The 21,156-nt window shown below is 39.9% G+C and overlaps 1 protein-coding gene across 11 annotated transcripts in view; it reads right to left on the bottom strand.

Moving 5' to 3' along the window:
• TNS3 (tensin 3) overlaps positions 1 to 21,156 on the bottom strand; it is a 224,072-nt gene that overhangs the window by 158,069 nt on the left and 44,847 nt on the right. For 3 of the 11 annotated variants that reach the window (XM_054193532.1, XM_054193537.1, XM_054193542.1), the window contains exon 2: positions 5,579 to 5,690. The exons of 1 other annotated variant lie outside the window; for it this stretch is intronic. In XM_054193532.1, the coding sequence (XP_054049507.1) occupies positions 5,579 to 5,690 (112 nt within the window). Of the gene's footprint in view, positions 1 to 5,297; positions 5,346 to 5,578; positions 5,691 to 17,399; positions 17,445 to 21,156 lie in introns of those variants that run through there. 7 more of the 11 variants (XM_054193530.1, XM_054193533.1, XM_054193543.1 and 4 more) reach the window with 6 other exon arrangements.

Genomic DNA, 21,156 nt, shown 5'->3' on the forward strand with positions numbered 1-21,156 from the left:
GTGATTTCTGCCAAAATTCCTCCTCTCTCCCCCAGTTTCCTCTAGGAGTAACAACATGTCATCAAAGGATGTCAATTTTACAGCTTCTCTCAGCTCCAGAGAGGGCTGTGTTCAGTCAGGATGTTTATGTACCACTTGTGTAATGCCTACTAATTACAGTCTTCCTCTGTATCTCTGTATGCTCCAGTAAGCCTTTATTCATCCTTCCCTTTCACGTCTTTGCTGTTGTTATGCACATAGCTTCCATGTTTGGCTACCTAAGCTCTGCACTGAAATATGAATGCGTAGCTTGTACAGCTGTGTTAATTAGAGTACATTTTACTAATCTGGTGGAAGTTGCTATTTACTGTGTGCACCTTTTGTCTAGAGAAGAGGGTCCGACCTTCCCAGGCTTCTGGTGTCACAGATGGGCTACAGTCCACATTTCTTTCATCAGCCTCCTCCTCCCCAGAACAGTAGTACACTCTGTGTCACTCATGTCCATGTCAACATCCACCCATTTCTAAGGGGTTCCTAAAAAGGCTTCTCCAATGCCACTAGATCGATTCATGCAGCCTCCCTTGGACATCCTCCCAGATGCCTTTCACAAAGAAGTCCGACAGTCAAATGAGGTTTCATAGCAAGAGCCTGGGTCCCTACCTAACCCAACATTGCTTGGGCATTCCATGATCCCTCTTCCTCGGAGTTCACAGCAGCTACAAGCTATTAATCTGCTCTAGGCACAGCAACAGACCACGGTCCTTGGTCCTACAGCCTGCATAGCCTGGTTTACATGCAGCTGTCTGTCTGTCGTATTATCAAATCTTGGTTATAACTGAAGACATACAGTGCTAGCAAAAAAATTCTAGGTCTCATTTTCTCACAAGTCCATATATCTTTTAAATTTGGAGGTAATTAGCAGTTAATTGCTTAAAAAAATAGTAATATTTTCTGGCTTGTTTTTTTCATGCTGTTTCTTGACAAGCCTGGGCCATACATAGAGGATCATTACATCATTATAAGTCTTAAAAGTGTCAACTGAAGCAATTATCTTAACCATCTTAAAACAGTCCCACAGAAGGCAATACAATTTGCTGGACTGGTGCTCAAGAAAACACGTACGTGTACAAACATCAGGCAGAAAGCAAGAGTGATATGATGAAAAACCCTTTTAATCTGATAATAGTTTTTTTTATTCTCTGAAAGATCTCCCGTATTATAATATTAACATAACTACATGGCTATGCCTATTGCCATAATTAACCATAAGATGGTTATGCTTAGTTATGTTGAAATAACCGTTAATATATATCTTATATATAACGTATTATAAGATCGATAGATGGATAGATCTCATAATACACCCAATATATGTGCCTAGTAATAGAGGATCTTATTTCATGAGGATCACTCCATGGAAACCAGGGTGACACAAACACTCACACCCCACAAATACACACTACATTCTTTGCCATATAGAGTCAACTGTATCGCCACTGGCCAAAGCAGGACACAAATTCCTTTGGCATTCCTAGCTTTCTAGTTTGTCAGCCAGAACTGTAACCACAGACATGCTTTGCACATTATTAAGCTACTAATATGTTATTGCTGAACTTAGCACTTACCAAAAGATAGAGTATACAAAACCACCTGATATCAAAGATTACATATGCATATATTTACATACACAGTATGCACAAACAAGCCTTAAGAACGGTTTGTCAGCTCCAAATGAGTCTCAGTATAAGCTAACTACACAATGAGATTAAGTGGATCGCTAGCCCTGAACAGAAGCACAATCACAACCAAACTGGTGAATTTCAAAGGAAAATAGCAAACCTCATTAAGAAGAAAGAGAGCTCCAATTTTCTTCAAATCCTGATCAATTATCTCTAAGCAGCTGGAAGCTCTTGATTAAACACAGATAATGTAAACTGATGAGGAAATGTACTTTCCACTATCACTTCATGTTACATGCTCAAGGAAACAGTCTAGGACTTACTGTAAGCCAATCAACACTTGTGAGACCATGTGTTAACATGACTTACAAGACAGAAGTTGTTATATAGATTAATTTTAAGTAAAGAAGGTGCACTGTATATTCTTTGTTACATTCAGCTTGCATACAATACCATGTTAAGCATTTCTCTGCTGATGATTAGTACATGCTAACGTAATTTAACACCTCTTTGGCTAGCATTTACACATGATTCAAAACTCATATGTAGTCAAACCATCACGGAAAAAAAGCTTTCCAGAAAAATAAAAAAAACAATGAGGAACTAAAATTCTACAAGCGCTCCTACTGGGATTGCTCAAACACATATTCCCAAAACCAACACATTCATGGCTAAATTAGATTAACAAAAAGATACTCAGTTCATTCAAACCACTATTAATTGCTTTCAAGTTCAAAATCTAGTTCATGGAATGCTTTGCATTGCATGTAAAGCCTCACTAGCAGCACCTATACATGTTAACTTAACTGTCAACTAGAGGGAAGGGGAGTTTCAGCAACACAAGTGTGTAATGTGTTTCAATTCTTCATACTTATTTCACCCATCAATGCCCTAGTAACTAGGAAATAATACCGCATTATTTAAAATTACTCCAATTTCCCAAATCTGGTCTCCGTTTTTTAAATTGCCAGAAAAATAGGTTCTAGAGATTGGGAAGATTCAGAGCATCTAAAAAGCTCTCTGTTCTACACTAACAGTCATTTGATAACAACACAATAAAGATAAATCATAATTTTAAAATGGAGCTTCCCCTTCTTCAAATCTGCCTTTCCCTTTTGCCACTATTTTTTGTGGAGCTCGTTAAAAATAAATTCACTGTAACTGAGTATGCTTTACTGAGGTGAACTGGGACAGGGGACAGTTCAGGGACAAAGGGACATCATCATTCAAGCATACCTTTCAGTCAATCATTCATTTTTCAAAGAAAGCTTTCAGGCACTGCATTCAGACCTGACTACTAGCAAAGGACATGTTTTGCAAGACAGGTCTAAACAACATCCTCCCCCCAAAATGACTGCCACATACTAATGAAAACTTATCTAACCAACACAACACCCAGTTATGGCTTTTCCCCCCCCTCTGACAAGAAGTAGATGATTCATTGCTAGATAAACAGCAAATACTATACAGTGACCAATCTGGAGCCTCTCCCCTCCCCACATTTCTCTTGACATGTAACTTTCCTTTAACTGATAAAATATTATGGTCTGAAAGGAACCTGCAGTCTGTACAAAGAGCTATTATTTTCTGAGGAGAAACTGCTAAAAAGCAAGATTTTCTCACTAATACACAAGGGAACTTTATTTCCTCTTAACGAAAGGCTTTTCTTCTCCCTCCCTGCCCCCAGTGACAACTTGCTCACTTTCATATAGTAACATCAGGGAGAATTTACCAGAAGCAGCAGTACCAGGATTTGGCTCTGAAACAGCTGGTTTATTTTCCTTCGTATTAATAGAGTTTCACAGTACCAGGGTACATTTCAAGTACTGCAGTGTTGGCAAGGGAACAGACAACTTTTAGTTCTATCTTTTCCAAAACTCCGCTTTATAAAGCCCATGCTGTAAGTTAAAATACAAATGGGTTCTTATTAAATTGAAACTACTTGGAGTCATTCGCTCTGTGCAACTCTTATTGCTTCCGTCACCCACGTAAGTATCAAGCAACTAACAATCAAAATGTACCAGCAGCAAAGAAGGATGGTGGGTCTGCCTGGTGCTCACATCAACAAAAGGAGCTATGTGATCCTATCAAGGGGTTTCTTCTGAAAATTGCACCCAGAAACCTAGAGAAAATTATTCCCAGACTTAGATATAGACACAGATGCATCATAGCCACGCATGTATTGGTTTGGGGAGTGCGATGGAGGGAACCCAATAGGAGTGCTTGTAGAATTTTAGTTCCTCGGGTTTTTTTTGTTTTTCTTGAAAGCTTTTCTTCCTTGATGGTTTGAATACATGTGAATTTCGCTTTCTTCCTGATATTTTGAATCATGTATATAAACACTAGCCAAAGAGGCATTAAATTACATGGCATGTACTGTTAGTTTCTGTATTTGAACCAAAGCTATTACACATTTGGGCAAAAGGAAAGCTTGCTCAGACTCAAACTAACATCTGACCTGTTTACAAGACATATGGCAAACCTCTTAGCACCTAGGTAAGCACACTGACACAGCTTTTGCGAATGTGAGACTTCCACCTCTGGGCTGTGAGAACTCAAATCCAGAGCAAACCGGCAAACATTTTTTCTGTTCCCATCCGCAAGGCCTTTCCCTTCAAAGTACTGATTCTGATCCTGGCTTTTTACACTGAACCTGATCAAGAGGGTCTTCAGGGAATTCCTTCACTAATCAGGCGTCCTCCCAGAAATACTATTTCTGCTAAGTTGAAAACAACTAAATCCTAAGAATTTTGGAACCAACCTCCAGAAGGACAAACAGAAAAATATGTTAAAGAAATACGTTAAAGAAATGCATACATAACTACCGTTCCTATGTTGATAGCTGAAAGAGTGAGGTATTTTACATTTAGCTGTTCATCCACAAAGCCCGCATCTTAGCTCAGGAAATGGCCACATTCCTTCCACATCCAAACCTCTCACCTCCCTCTTAAACCTTCAGTGGGTTCCAAAGGTGTCTGAAGAATATCAGAGGGAAGAGGAGGGAGAAAGAGATCCATCTAGAACTGGGAAGTGGTGCAAACACCTCTAAGTGAAAACCAGCAACTACACTTCAGATGAAGAGAAAATAGCATTCTCTTACTTGGAAGTAAACCACGCATGCGGCAAGTAAAGAGACTGTTTTATTAACATGAATAACAGGAGTTGAACATTAACCAGGCTAAACCAGTACAGGGGACTGAAACCCTTATGCCTGGGCAACTTGCAAAAAAAAAACAAACCAAAACCTATTGAGCTTTCCCAAGATTTAATTCCACCACAGGTATCCCATGGAGAAGAGGTAAGTACTCTCAATTCTACACAGCAAGGGAAAAGAGTGAGGGAAAAGAGCAGCAAAGAGTAGGCGGCAATGTCGAGAGGCAGCTCAGTCGCTGTAATCTGTGCATTCAGGAGGATGATCTCTATTGTTTCTGTGAGTGATTAGACTGAAGGATTAAGGATTAGATAGAGCATAGTGCAACTGGAAAAGTTAAAGTAAATAAAGAAATGGCTGCTCTTGTGATTTTTTGCAAATTAATGCAGAGAAAACCTTCATGCCTCAGTGAGTAAGGGCCACAGACTCCCTCATTTAGAGGCTGCATTCCAGAGACATCTTTCACCTACTGTGCACACATCACTCACATGCTCCTCGGAGAGCCTCCACAGACATTGCCTTATTCTGGAACCTGCCTGAATAGCACAGTAATAAAAGCACATCGTTACACAAGTCCAATTACCTATTACAGCACCCCACTCCCCAACAAGAGCAGGGAAAATTATTGCACAAAGGAACGAAATAAACCGAGGTAACATTTATACTTAGTCCAGGGGGAATTCCAGAAACACGGATTCCTTGAAACTTTAACATTAATATAAAATTTATTTCCTTTACGCAGCAAGAAAGTAAACAGCACATCACTCACCTCTGCAGGAAATGCCTTGGCTATCAATTACTTGTTTGCAGATTCCACAAATTTTGGATTTCTTAAAAGACTTGCATTTGAAGGTGTGAGACCTTGAAGCTGTTTCTTGAGTCTGGAAATAAGGGGAATAACATCAGACCTTCCCTCAGCTTTTGAGCCATTCCTTTTAAGTGAAATATAGGTAATTTTAAATTAAACGTAACAGTAGCGTGTCAACAGTATAACAGCAGTAAGTCAAAGTGCTCTTGCTCACTCCCTCATCCTCACTCTTATTCAATAACACGAGTTTTCCACTCTTAAGTGTGGGAAGCAACAGCGCGAGGAACCTCTCAGACACTGCAAGACATTTTATATCATGACTTCAGAATCCACTCCATCACTTATCTTTTAAGAGGAACTAGAGAATAATCTCTATGATACGAATCAACAACCTCCTGATCTAAGGTCTTACCTACATAAAAGCTTGTGTTGGTTCAGCTTAAACTGGTTAAAAATAACTTAAGTAATGCTCTCAGTAGCCAGTTTAACTCATCTGGTGCAGAAGGCAGCTTGGGCTTTTCATTTAATAAATTAAAAGCATCCATGCAAACTGACTTTGGCACAGATTACTAACTTCAAAATCACTTTTGCTTCTTTCCTGGTTCCGGCGGGGACAGGGTTAATGCTCCCCAGGCTCCGGCAGGGGCAAAGGTATCCCATGCGGTGCGAGCCATGCCCAGTCTGGAGCCGGGAGCTGCCGGGGGAGGGGGCGGGAAGTCGCCGCTGGGAGCGGGCGGGGGCGTCCCGGCTGCGGCCGGTGAGCGGTGGTACCTCACCGTGTTTGTACCTTCCTCTGCCAGTGGCGTTGGTGGTGTTTTCTTCTGCCCTTTGCTGTGCTGCTAAACTGCCTTTGTCTCAACCCACGAGTTTTGCCTTTTTTCTTCCCATTCTTCCCGGGGGTGGGTGGGTGGGTGGGTGGGTGTGGGTGTGTGTGTGTGTGTGTGTGTGTGTGTGAGCAGCAGGTGGTTCTTTGTTGCCGTCGGAGGCTGAACCACGACACCTGCGTCAGTACCCCAGGTTAACGTTTTTTCCACAGTGTAACGTTTTTTTCCACAGTAACTGAAATATCATGTTAAAATATAATGCAATCTTGAAATTTCTAATTGGGGACAGAACTGCAAAAGTCAATACCATATATGTGATGGATACTATATGGCTTCTATAACTTAGGAAACATTTGAGTAACAAACACAGCAGGTACCACAAGCCTATGACAGAGTCAGCATCTCCTTTGGAAGGGTAAAACAACCTTCAGTTTTATTGGCAGACTTTTTTGGAAATATCAGTTACCTATTCAAAAACAAAGACCATATTCGCCAGACCATGGAAATCCCCAAATGATTCTTCATGTTCCTCACTGTCATTTCACGTTTTCACCTCACTGTCCCCTTAAACTCAGTACTGCAAACTGGCTTGCATTCAACGCTTCAACACCTGTGCAGAGCTTTAGCTGTCCAGAGGCAGAAAGCTGTGCTTCCACACACAGTCAGGCCAGGCCACCGCAGCACCAGGCTTCCGCCCATACCTCTGATGAGACGGCTTCCCAGCGTGGTGCAAAGCACAAGCCTATGGCAATAAGGTAACACGGGATTTCTTTGTGGCTTTGAGCAATTCACTATGCGGCTCCAGGCAAAATGCTTACTGTCCCCAAAAACACCTACAACACAGATGCTTTGCATGCACAAGAACGGTCATGAAAAGTTGATGTCACCTTCCAAGTACTGCTTCTACATGAGCCTACTCAAAACTCCAGAGGAGCCCCAAGGAACACGAAGGGCAGCGACTGACCACCCTGAGCAGCCCTGGCTGCCCTGAGGCTATGCTCACCAGTGGGGATGCACGGGCAGGCTGATCTTAGAACAGCTTCAGGAAACATTGTTCGTCTTACCCGCAGCGTAAAGCCAAGATAATTAACACACTTCCATAAACACCGTGGTAGAAATTACTTAAACTGAAGGAACGAAACTCACACTGGACTCTCAAGAAAATCTTTCCACCAGTATAGTGTATTAATCGGGAGAAATTAGTGAGAGGAATAGTAGAATAGCCCACGTCCTTGAAAGGTTGGAGCAGGGAAGGAAACACAGTCCACATTTATTTCTCAAGTAACTACAGTGCTTCATTAGACACTTTGATCCCTCACTGTAGAAGCTGAAGTCACAGATTCCCCTGTATCCCCCACTGCTGACATTTGCATCATGTTACTTCAGGTTAAATTGAAAGATGTTGTCAGAATTATGATTCATATTAAAAATAAAGCAAAAAGAAAAAATACAGCTGAACTCCAATGTTATGTAGGATCATACTTGATGGCAAATGAATCAAATTTATTACTTTCAAAAAAAAAAAACTCTGTCATGATTGGGTTTTTTGCATTTGAAAGTATGGGAGATGTTTTGGAAGAGACAGAGGTCCAGGAGGGAGGGAAAACATCATTACAGCCAGGTAATTCACCAATCTGATGTGAGGAGGTTCTACACCACAATGGGTTCGGGCATCGTGCCCAAATAGCTGAGAGTCCCTAATCTCCACAGCCTCTTCTGTGTAAAAAAAAAATAAAAAAAAAAAAATCAGCAATGCCATCATCTTCATCAGTTGCTGTGGTTTCTCGGCTTTGTAGATACATAGGCAGAACACAGAATTCTCATTTTAGATTTTATCCACTCCTCTTCCCTGTGGAGTTCTACTTCTGGGTAAAGTTTATTGGACGCATCTGTGACTGTCTCTGAAAAGTAAAGTATCACGGAGCTTGTAGTTTTGAAGAAATTCATGGATAAACTTCACAGAAAACTTATTCTGTATCTAGGCCTGCTTCTCCTTATTTCCTACCTCCCAAACAATTCTCTGCAAGCTTTGACACTTGCACTGTTCCAAAGCAAGATAACTGTCCCAAGAACTCACTGGAGTTTAGTGTAAGTACGTCTTGACATTAATTAATGAAGGAGTCAAACCTTCCATTTCATTTGTAATGTAAACATAAAATAAAGTAATTTTCCTCCGTGGAATTTTTAAAATATTCTGCAATGCAGCCTTTGCATCTGAATTTTAAAAAATGTGCAATTTTTGTTCCTTGTTGTTCATTTTAAGTACATTCCACTGTGGGCTCTCCAAAGTAATTCAGTTAAACAGTTTGTTTAGTAGATTCAGTACTCATATCCATTTATACAAGAACCCTGCATAATCTACTGTGAAACCTAGAGGAGCCCAGACCAAGGTTTCTTTGTTGTCACCTGGTACAGCTCTTGTGGTCCTCCACTAAGGAAGATGCCAAGGAAAAATAAAAAAAACCCAGAAAAAAAATAGGAAAGCAACCATGGCAGGCAACAAGCAATGCTACTTTCATGAGGCTCAAAACTGGAATCTAAACTGCATGTAATTGTTAGGAACAAAAACTGGAAGAAAACAATGCAGAACCACAGGTTACAGACTGATTTTTTTGCCCGAGGAAGAGGCTGTAATTATGTCTGGTCGCAGTTGCTAGCATTATGAAACTCTCTTTCGTTTACCACACAAGGAAATATTTTTGGCCATGCTCTGCTTTCTAAGGCACACAGAAATCTAATGAAGCTGAAACTTTATCCCGGACTCACATCAATGTGACACAGCAGACTGTGTAAAGATTTACATAGGCATCTTCATCTATGATGAATTTCAAATACTACTTCATCACTGAGCACTTTCATTATGTATCAACATGCCACTCATCATCAGATAAAAAATTCACAGCAACTCTGCCAAAGACCTTTGCAACACATAACGTTTTGAGAAGAGAAAAGCAGTTTACACAAAAAAAACCAACCAGATTTCAATTAAGCCAGACTAAAGCACTCAAGATACGCAACCTGGTTTTTGGCAACACTGAAACAGCAGTTAAGTCTCCTTGGCAGAGACTTAACACTGGTTCATTACACCTACCGAAGAAGTATTCACAATGCTATTCCAAAATACCATATTACATCATAACAGTTAATTATTCAACAAACAACAGAACCAAGCAACATTTTTTTTTATTTCAACTCCATGTTTCCAACATGTGAACTGCAATTGTGATAATGGTTCTTCTTTAAAAAGACAGTCACAGGGCTTAGATCTTTTATCAAAGAATCAAGCAAATATTGTAAAATTAAACCTGTTCATATAATCTTCAAGAAAAGTGTATAACTATATTCACATACTTAAATGCCCAGTTAAAAAAAAAATATCAAACTTAGTCAATTATTTATTGCTTCTACGAAGTCATCCAGGCAGTGACTAAATTACGAGGAAATACAAGTCTCAACAAAAATAATTAAGACTTTTTAAATAAAATAGTTAATTCCAGATGTTACCCTATCTGGAGGGGAAAAAAAGCCAAAACCTGTTGGTACATTATTTCTCTACCTTCGAAACGTGCAACAATCCATGTCAGATATTCCAGAGAAGAGAAAGTTATAAACACACGTGCAAAGGCCCCATAAACTTTCTCTATGTCAGACTCTAGTCCTGCTGAATTATACATGGGCCATAGAAACCCTCTTAGCACAGCAGCAAAATCATATAAAGTAAAGATGTTTTGTTCACTTCCCGTCCACGTTCATGCACATATAATCCCTCTTCCCTATCCTCTCTCTAAATACAATACTGCAATTTCCTGGGGCTCTCTTTGTGCATTCTTCTACTATCCAAGATAGCTTTAAATCCACTGGCTGTTATAATGGTTTTGACTATTATTTTAAATATATGGGAGGGAGAGGGTAGCAGCGTATTAGCAGAATAGGTATTTCACCACCTTTTATGGACTAGGGAAATGCCCACAGGGAATGTCCAAAAGAAAGTTCATACAAGGGATGACTGAAAGCAATCTTCATGAAAAGTCTAAGCCCCAGCTAAAAAATCCCTTCCAAAATTAAGCCATATATCTATTTCTGTAGGATTGCTCCAAAAATAAGTCACATGACTAAGGAAAAAACAGCACAGCTAGCTGAGGGGAATGCCAGGCAATTCACATCCTTTCAGCCCTATCTGAGACACAGCAATATCAGCTTTCTTTGAAAGATGGTTTCCACAGGATGCAGAGGTAACATCAGAGTAGAGCATTGGAACAAAAAACCTTATCGTCAGATAAATCTCTCTCCCCACTTTACAGTTTGAGGTTGGCCACCTCAAACTTTAAATAACAGACAGGAACTTTGTCATATTTGTTGTTTTGCCAGACAGTTTCAAGTCCTTCCCCTTATAATCTGGCTGAGATTTCAGTTCAGGAAACAATAGGTCCGGGTCTGCCTGGAGGTGGGTGACAGTCACTGAAGAAAAACAGTGCCCAAGGGGGTCCGAATGCACGCCCATCAGCAGGCTCAACACTCCTTCCAGCAGGATGCAGGGACAGCAGCACACCTTCTGGAGAAAGGCAAGAAGGCTGCCTTTCTCTGGCCAAATCCTCACTGCTCTCCTTCGTCCCAATATCCCTAGGAATCAGTGGCCTGTAAAGAGCAGTGATTCATCCCCTCTCCTCCCAGCAGGGACAAACAGGGGAGCTTGTGCTAACTCCTGATTCGTAATGTAAAATAGCAGCAGATCTCACATTTTTCCATTTCATCAGTTCTTTGCATTATTATTATTATTTTTTTTTTTTCAACACCTTCATTTCTCCACTGCACATGAATCTGTATTGGTCTAAAAGCAATTAGGAGACAGATGGAAAGTCCATTAAGACAATCATTACTCCAGACACTGGGAAACTTGTCTTTTTCATCCTCATCTCATTGGCAAACCAACACTTTGTTCTGTGTGGGAAAATACTGTACAAAGGAAAATGCCTGAAAGCAGCAAAGGGCTATGTGCATCATGAAAGCTCAGTGTTTGTCAATGGCTTTTTTTTTCTTTTTTTTTTTTTTGTTAAATGAACTGCCTTGACATCTCTGAGACTACAACACTGCTTTTATTACACGAAGATTGGAACTCCCACACGTTCAGAGCTAGACATCTGAAGATTAGAATTCACGTCTTTAAATAACAGGGTGAAAAAAGGCTATTTCTGAATATACCTGGTTTATCTTCAGCTCACAGAAAAAAAGTTGAAGGGCATAACAAAGTAAAAATTCAGAGACATCAGGTATCTACCTTTGAAATGCTGACAGTTAAATTTTATTTCTTTTTGAAATCATCTTCACCTAGAATCTCTCATCAAATCTCTTCCCACTGCAGATGAATTCTTGCAGGTACACAAAAACATCAAGCAAAGTACATGGTTCTATGCAGATTTCCTCCCTCTGTCTTGATAGTCCCTAATGAACCTGTTTACAAAAGCAGCAAATGCACAAACCACTGCAGCAACGTACAACCTAATCCTCCTATGACATGACGCAGCTACGTACAAGGCCAAATACCAAAGAGCTACCCCAAGAGTTATGTCTCGTAATCAAAAAAAAAAAAAAAGACACCACACAAAAACACCCACCACAACACACATACACAAAAAACCCCCACCAAACACACGCACCAAAGAAACAACCATGAAAGTTACCAAAAATCTCCAAAGCAAGTGGAGAAAGGGAGAGCAGAAGTGAAAGAAGAGGTCAGACCCAGGCTAGAACAAGGACAGACAGCAGCAGCAGTGTGCCAGAACACTGACCAGGAAAAACAGCTGAGAGGGATGAAGATGCATGTCATTAAATCAGTCACTGAGAAATGGAAGAAATATTATTAATATTAACGCAGTGAAAAATGTTAGCAGTTTCACATAGAATATTTTACTACACAGCTTGAGCTTTCCCTCTGACCCTCACAATCCTGCTTTGAGGCAGGTGTGCCACACTAATACATAATCACTGTGGCACTGAGTTCATGCAGGTATTCTGTTGTCAGCACTGCTACCTCGCAGATATATCTTTTGTTCCCCCCCATCCTCCAGAGAAAGCCAACATCCAGGCTAGAAATACACAGAAGTAAGCAAGTTGATAGTTGCACACTTCATAAACGTGCATTTAGCAGCTGAAAGCGCATATATCACGGTGTCATGGTTTAACTCCAGCCAGCAGCTAGGACCACGCAGCTGCTCTCTCACTGCCCCCAGCTGGGATGGAGGAGAGAATCAGAAGAGTAAAAGTGAGAAAAAAAACCTCATGGGTTGAGATAAAGACAGTTTAATAGATAGAGCAAAAGCTATGCATGCAAGCAAAGCAAAAAAAGGAATTCATTCACTACTTCCCATCAGCAGGCAGGTGTTCAGCTATCACCTTTCCGCAGGGCTCCATCATGCATATCGATTACTTGGGAAGACAAACACCCATCCCTCCGAACACCCTCCCCTTCCTCTTCTTTTTATATGTCATATAGTATGGAATAGCCCTTTGGGCAGCTGGAGTCAGCTGTCCCGGCTGCGTCTCCACCCAACTTTTTGTGCACTCCCAGTCTACTCACTGGTGGCACGGTACGAGGAGCAGAAAAGGCCTTGACTGCTTAGCAACAACCAAAAACATCAGCGTGCTATCAACACCGCTCTCATCCTGAACCCAAAACATAGCCCCACACAACTGCCAGCAAGAAAGTTAACTCCATCCCAGCTGAAGCCATGACTGTCGATCAGGATCTGCCTTCTGTAACATCACTATGTTACATCTTCAAGAAGTAAAAAAATAACACGCTTTCAAGTCTGCAGTAAAATCTCATGAAAGGTCATTCACAATAGGATGGGAAAATGGCAACCTCAGCTCAGTTTCCTCCTCTCCCCACACGCATCCTTATTTAACTACTTTATTTCAACCCAGGCTAACAACACTGTGGGCTTACTGATACAGACAGTATTAATGACTGCATGAAGTCTAACTGGCCACTATACTTTGAAAGCTAGAGTTACACTGAGCAGGGAACAGAGTGCAGACCAGCATCTGTGGCCAATACATCTTCACTCAACACCTATGCTCCCCACCCAAAGTACATACTTCAATTTATTCTCCTAGGCTAGAAGCAATGGTATTACAAACACTCCTGGTTCAGTACGTAAACAGCACCATCTTAACTTGCAATCCCATCCAGATTACCATCTGCACTAATGATAGTAATTCATCTAGAAAACAGCACTCTGCATGTGTGGAATTATGTCCTTAACTATTTCCTCGTTTTATGAGGTTATCTTACTTCATATAGTCAAGACTGTTCCAATGAGTAACCTAAAACAGTATCTTCCATATAACAACTTAAAATAGGCACATTTTCTGCACTTTATTAAACCTGAGGATCCAAAAAATTTGGCTTACAAAATTTTGTATTCAGGAATTTAAGAAGTGGGGGAGAACCCAATGTGGAATATGAAAATCTTCACTGTGCATTTTTGGGTAGAACTTCATTTCTTTCGTAACATCTAGTTTCACTATTTTGCTGCTATTTTACTGAAGCTTTGCCATTTTTTTTACCATCAAGTTATAACAAACCTTTTTCAGGAAACAGAACCAAACTAGTATTACACAGATTTCTACAAAAATTTTTTATAGGATAATGTTAAGTGCCACTCCAAAAAAACAGAAATGTTTACTCAACAATCCTGCTCCAGGATGTAATTTCATTACTTAATCAGACAGCAGACAACTTGTGGTTAGCCATTTATTTTGTATTTTTCCCCGGTGTTTCTGTGTGGTCTTGTCAGATGAGCCTATGGGAACACAAGCTGATGAAAAACACTCTACTTGCAACTGTAGATTTTGCACTCCTTCTCTATTTATTTTCCTCTGTATTACAAGATTAGTTGTACCAAACACTCTGAACACATCCCTCTAAGCGTTCATCATGCAATAACAGTATACTAAATCAAAAAGTCTCAATCATATTCCCTTAATGCTACTAACCACAGATTATATTGTGCAAAGTCTGCGCTCACCTAAGCCCTAACAGGCAAATCAGAGGAAACTGAGGGAGAGCAAAGGCTAGTACTAAGTAAGTTTGTATTTTTCCTGAAGAACATGAACCGCACACAATAAGCAAAAAAACCACCCCAAGCAACAGTGTCTAAACTTCCTGGTTAAAACTATCATTCATACTGCAACAACACTTTCATTATGCACAACTATTTTTAAAACGCTAAGGAGAAATCAGAGTTAGGCTGATGACAAGAGGTACACTGCTTGCTGTGGCAAACAGCAAAATAAGGCTCCTCTTCTGATCTTCACACTGCTTCCAACTCTAACCATTCTTCCCACTCTGGTACCAAAATCAGTACTATGGAAAACAGGCTCTTCAGGCTCTGGCAGACATTCCTAGCACAAAATGCTGTCACATTTTGCCATACAGAAAGAGAAAGCACTCGCCATGTCAGATTCACGCTTTGCCTTTATTTGAAAGAGGAACTCACAGTAAATTATATAATGTTCAGTTCACATGTACATGCTGATCTCTGAGAATAAGAAAAATTCAATAGCAAAGCATACCATGTTACAGTAAAACAACGTGTCTGTAGCAAGCTAATCATTACAATTATACCTACTTCTGCTGAACAGCAAATTTTCATACCTAAGAAAAATTTGAATTAAGTTACCTTTACCTCCACCTTATTATTGTAACCATTTTCAAAGTTGCTTCAGTTACAGCGTGGCAATAGGATAACACCCTTGCCTGCCGATCCAAATGGTCTCTACCTTTCCGATTAGCTATTCTCATTCAAACATTAACCTCTAGTAGGAATACAAGAAAACAGCCACCTTGACAAATGACATCAATTGTGGTCACTGACTAGCGCAGGCTGCTACTAACTGTGAGCCCTGTGTGCTCCCACCCAGCCAGGAAAAGATTTGCTGCTACTGGCCTGAGGCTTGGAACTTCAGTTCCTCTCCTCTGCCATGCGAATCAATCGGGATAATGTAAAATAGCTTAAGCACAAGGATCGCATTCAGCTACAAGAACGAAAGGGCTTGTGGAAATGGATATCAAACACAATAGACGTTTATGAAGTTATTATACAGCGCCTGCTCTGTAGCTGATTAACTTGCTCCCTCACCCAAGGACAAATATTTAAACTATTACGTTGAGAAAAACAATTACATAAAACACAACTGTTACTTAACTCAATTGACCTGCTCCTTCCTTGTAGCTCAACTAGTCGCTTTAAATTTCCACATAACTATCCTAGATATTTCACTGGCACTCAAATCAGGATCTTTTATCACAGCGAGTAAAGAAAAACTCACTAAAACGTATGTTAAACTTGACTTTCATGATTCTTTTTAAGGGCCCAAAGAATCCACTTTAAACCCTGAATTCTTCCTCTAATGACTAGAAAACTCCACAAACCCTCACTGCTCTTACCGAATACTCCCCAATCTCATCAGTATCACTTCATCAGGATTCTTCAGTTTCCATTTTCTTGACTGTTGCACCAAGGGTACTTTCATATTAGTGTACTGGAAGAGCACTCCATTCTCTCCCCTTTCTCTCAGAATGATGACAGTTTCCTTCAAAGCATTCGTAATTTTTATTCTACTGTAGCTTAGATTTCTTTTCTTGCACTTTCAGAGGATCTAATTCGTTATCACAACAGTTATGCTCCCTCTGCCACACAGAAAAAAAGAAAACAGATTCTTCAAACAAAGCCATTTTCTAGATCACAGAAATTTACAAAAGGAACAGTCCCATGTTGTACTTGGCAAAACCTGAAATAATTTCATAGGAATGTACAACAAAATACAAGTGACACTAGAGAACACTCATTTCAAAGGCTCATCCTGGTTCTGATATCCAATTGTTCCACTACGTTTTTCGTTGCGCAGCATGTAGTGTATCGATATCGCTACTGAAATCAAATAAAACCTCTGAAGTATCTTCACTGCCTGGACACGTATGTTTGCATATCTGCTGACAAGGAAAATCTACAGGTTCATATTTTTGTAGGTGTCATGAAGAGAAAACAGAAATACTGTTTTTTCAAGACTTGAGGTGTACCTCTGAACGTCTATTAAACAAGAAGAGGTAATCTTTCAAAAGAAAGCTACCAAGTCTCAGTCTAGCCCAAAAGTATTAGTCAGCAGCTACACATCACTCGACAGATTTCACTCAAAATGCCAGGACAATCAGAAGTTTTACTCTTTCAGGATCTTTAATCTGGCTAAGTAGGCTTCTTTACAAGCAGCAAGCCATTTGACAAAACCAAGCAACAAGCCATTTGACAAAACCAAGCAACAATGAGCAACCAGTGATACCACAGCACCAGGCAAAGACAATCCGCAAGCATACAGTTAGCTATTCAAGATTTGTATGTAGGCTTTTTAGTATTATGTGGCTTTTTTCACATAATGCAGTTCAGGGCAGGAAAATCTGTAAAGTTTTCAGTCTGTTTTTGTTATTCAACCTGATACTATAGATCAATGTAGCCCTTTCCCTCTCCTTTACAGCAAATGTACAATTTCCGAAGGAAAACACACTTTTCCACAAACACATAAAACCTTATTGGCCAAACCACAGCCAGAACATACACTGTTCTCCTGAGCAAGAGCATACACAAGAAAAACGGAACAAGAGAAAGAAAGAACTGCCTCTTACTAACATTCTTTCAGAAAAAATTTATAATCCCTTAATTTTGCCATTCAAACAAACCTGATGCCTACAGCCATAAAGAGTCTAGTGCCTGTGTGCTTGTTTTATTTGCTAATTTTCATTACACACAAGGCTTAAGGCAATAAAATTGTTTATAGGCTGCAACCCTCAGCAGCAGAGAAACCACAAGGAATTCACAGATGCGATTACTTTCTTAAAAGTTAAAAGCATTACTTCGGAAACATCAGCATACAAAATGGGTGGAATTGCTGAGGAATGAACATACCTCGGTTTGTCCACCAGCCAACTCTCCAGATGAACTGTTGTCAGCCTGGTTTAAACAAAGGGTTGCTTTAATTAGTGAAATGTTACTAACTGACAGGGCAAATTCCAAAAATACTTCACTACAATTAGAAACCTTTTTCCCCCCATTAAAATAAATTTTAAATAGCTTTTAACCCCTACACGGCCACATGGGTGTGCTCTAAGTATATACATTTCTCCTCTGTACATCAAACAACACTTAAGCAAGCTACAAAAATGTTTCCCAAAGCACCTGAAAAGGCTTCCCAGCATTATTACCAGAGGATCAAGGCAACATTTCACTTCAGTCCTGTTTTGGATCCCACTAGGACTAAAGTTTTTCCAGTCTAGCTCTACACTGAGTTTAACAGGGAGTGGAAATGCATAAAGGAAAGCAAAATGCCAGATAACTGTTCAAACCAGTTTTCAGTTCAGGTTAAGTTCAATTCACAGCTTACTAGTATACTGACTGTAGTTGTCACGCTCCCCTCGCTGCGATTAATTTTCCATCTTTTCACTTTCTAGAAACTGTTCAATTATTCTACCACCACGCATTCATGAGACTCCAACCCTTCCCCATGCAGCCCCCAGCATGTTGTGTTTACACATGATAACAACGTGAACCGTGAAAATCAAAATCAAAATCCACTGCTGACAGAACAGGTAGTAAGACATCAATACCAGTGCAGATCTTTTTAAACAAAAAAAAAAAAAAAAAAAAAAAATCAGTTTGCAAGCAATAAAGGGTGGAGCTTAGTATTTTTTTCTTAGAACAAGTAATAAAATCCTTTAAAGTTAAGACAAACCAAACCCTGGGATTTAGTAACCTGAACTACCGTACTCTCTAAACTTAAGCATGACAAATGAATCTTTTATATGCAAAACATGCACACACACACAAGATATCGATTGTATAATACCTGTACAACAACATGTAGATGCCCTTTTTGCTCTTATTGGTTGCATGTGCTGCATGTACAGACAGATGCCTTCAGACTAAATGAAATGTCTTGTCAAAGTGACATTTTGCACAAAATTTAAGATCTTTCAATTACTCAGCCTCTTTGGAGTATGGCTGTGTTTAACTGTCTCCTGCGACTGAATGTGGTTAACAGGAGCGTCCCCCGTGAAAAGGGAGAGGACTACTTATAGACTTCTTGGTTTATGCGAGGTATTCCCCAAACATAAGGCTCCCTGAACTGAGATTTGATTCGTGCAACTCAGTGTTCCAGCGACCCCAGTTCCCAAGCAGGAAAGGTGATCCTGCAAGGTCATTGAAGTGAAAATTTCTAGCAGAATCAGACTACCTGGAATTTAGATTTACATTTACAGTTGTCCAACTCATGCTATTACTTATGGCACCCAGATTTTCCAAGTATTACAGACAACATGAGCTTGTTGTAGTACCTTCTTATAATGAGTACCTTGTAACCTACAGCAGTGCTTGCTTACACCACGACCTTATGCTATGACTTCCCCTTCATTGTTGGCTGATCTATCTAAATCTAGAAGCAAATATTTCCACAGAGACAGCAACATGCAATCATCTTCTAAGGACCTTCAAAGATCCTTGTGTAATAAGTCTCGATATCTAACACAGTTCTCAAAAAACTAATTTCTGCAGCTATTACACAGTTAATTTTCTTTCACTCACTCAACTTGCTTTAGTCATTGGCTTCTTGTGTTCAAGAGACATTTGTTAAGAAAGGAATTCAATTATTAGGAACCACTTAATGCTCCTGTAAAATGATGGGATTTGTAGATTATTTTTTTTTTTTTTTAAACACACAAACATATCACCTATGAAGGTAAAATGCAAGACCTCTCAGACCTTAAAAAAAACCAACCCAAAACACAAAACCCCAAACATGCTTTACTTGGTTTACTCAAATTCAACCTCAAATACAAAAACTCCTGCTAGCAGAGGCCCAGCCACCAGCGCATGACAAAAAATTACTTTGAGTTTAGGGGGATTAAATCACCCCCAGAGTTTCTTTTAAAAAGGCCTCTGTGAGGTGGGTGAGAAGACTCCTTGTATTCTTTCCTTAGGACCCCAAAGCAGCCAAACTGAGCCACCAACTGCAAAAGCAGAGAGATAAGGGAATAGTGTTGCATCTAATCAAAACTGAGGGTAGACTGCAATTATTCATCCTGGAACACAACCAGGCCCCTCGGTCAATCACGTTTATGAACAAAATTCTGTGAAACCTTAAAATAACCAAAGAACGAACTGCAATACTCTTAAGCCGAAGCAAGCCCCTAAAATCTTTAAATGTAGATGTATAAACAATGCAGGGAAAAATTCCAGTAAATAAATACTATAAGCTTATGCCAGGACTCTGGTTGTTATGTGCTGCTATTTTGTATCTTGAACAAGAAATAAGATTGTCACTTGTGCCACGATATACCCTCACAGAGAGAAATGACACATGCACGCACACAAAGATTTCCAAAGCACCTTCTGGGGTGGGGGAAGAGGTAGGATATAAAATCACACTGTAACCTGCTATCTGACCTGCAGGATAAGCACCCAAGCAGAATACTGAGAAAATCAGTGTGAATAAAATCCTGATACTTTTAGAAAATCTTGACTTAAAAGAGCAAGTTGAGTATACAACTTCAACAGAACACAAGTTCAACAATCTTTAAGAAGCATGGTTGAGAAACAGAGCATAATATTTGATATCACCAAACCCTTGTCTACTTTTAGGTCACTTCGATACATATAATAATTCCCTCTTGTATTTAAGATGTCTGAAATTGAAAGAAACACAAAAACCTGATGATGTTCATGAGAGAGTTTAACTACTGCAGATTATCAATAAAGAAGACTTCCCTAAACTCACTGAGGTTTCTATGTAGTATCCATGTCCTACAGACAACCGCATCACTATACAGGGAGGCATAAGAGCACTACTGAGCAATTCTACTTCCCTCATCCTGCAGAATACATGGTGTTCGGCATGCAAACGCAGATGGATTAGTGGTCATTTCTTCAAAAATCATAGCTTAAATAAGAGTTGTGTAGCCCTTCTACGCATCTGCATTTTTCTTGCATCCCCTCTATCTAGTTTGTAGCTCCAGCTCAGCAGACAGAGAAATGTTTTCCTGCAGGCAAGAATGAACAATCTCTCCCCAATTACAGAGCCATGTGTGGGCTATGAGCAATTTTCCAAACATAAAAGGAAGGAGGGAATTTGCTATCCATATATTAACAAGCTAAAACAAGCCAACCTGCAGATGGAAAGGATCAAAGTGTCTGTTTGAGTCACCTCAAAATTAATCCCCTCCAGGAATGTTCACCACCTTCCCCCCACCCCCAACACTACGTCCCCCCACTCCCTCCCAGAGCAAGAAGTCAAGCTTAAAGAATGTATCTAGCTCTTTTAGATTAATATGATACTCCCCAGAATACACACACCCTTCTTTTTCTCTTTGAAAGATGTTCTTCACCCTTCCCCCTTCATCCCCAGACGTGCACATGCAGATAGCCAAGAGACAATTTTATCCCCATTGTCTATCAAACGTGATACTATTCTTCATCAAAAATATTCACTGAAGGTTCAGGATGGAAATGGCACCTGCATCACACAGAAATATGACTCTCTTCCAAATGCTAAAACAGCAAAAGTAGTTTTTATCATCTATACAGATTCTTTGAAGCAAATTTGCTTTATAAACAGGAAAAAGTTAGTGTGAGAAGCTAAAGATACTGGGAAAAGCAAATATACACATTATGA

Source organism: Rissa tridactyla, chromosome 2 (assembly GCF_028500815.1).
Source record: "Rissa tridactyla isolate bRisTri1 chromosome 2, bRisTri1.patW.cur.20221130, whole genome shotgun sequence".
In the NCBI taxonomy this organism is placed as follows: domain Eukaryota; kingdom Metazoa; phylum Chordata; class Aves; order Charadriiformes; family Laridae; genus Rissa; species Rissa tridactyla.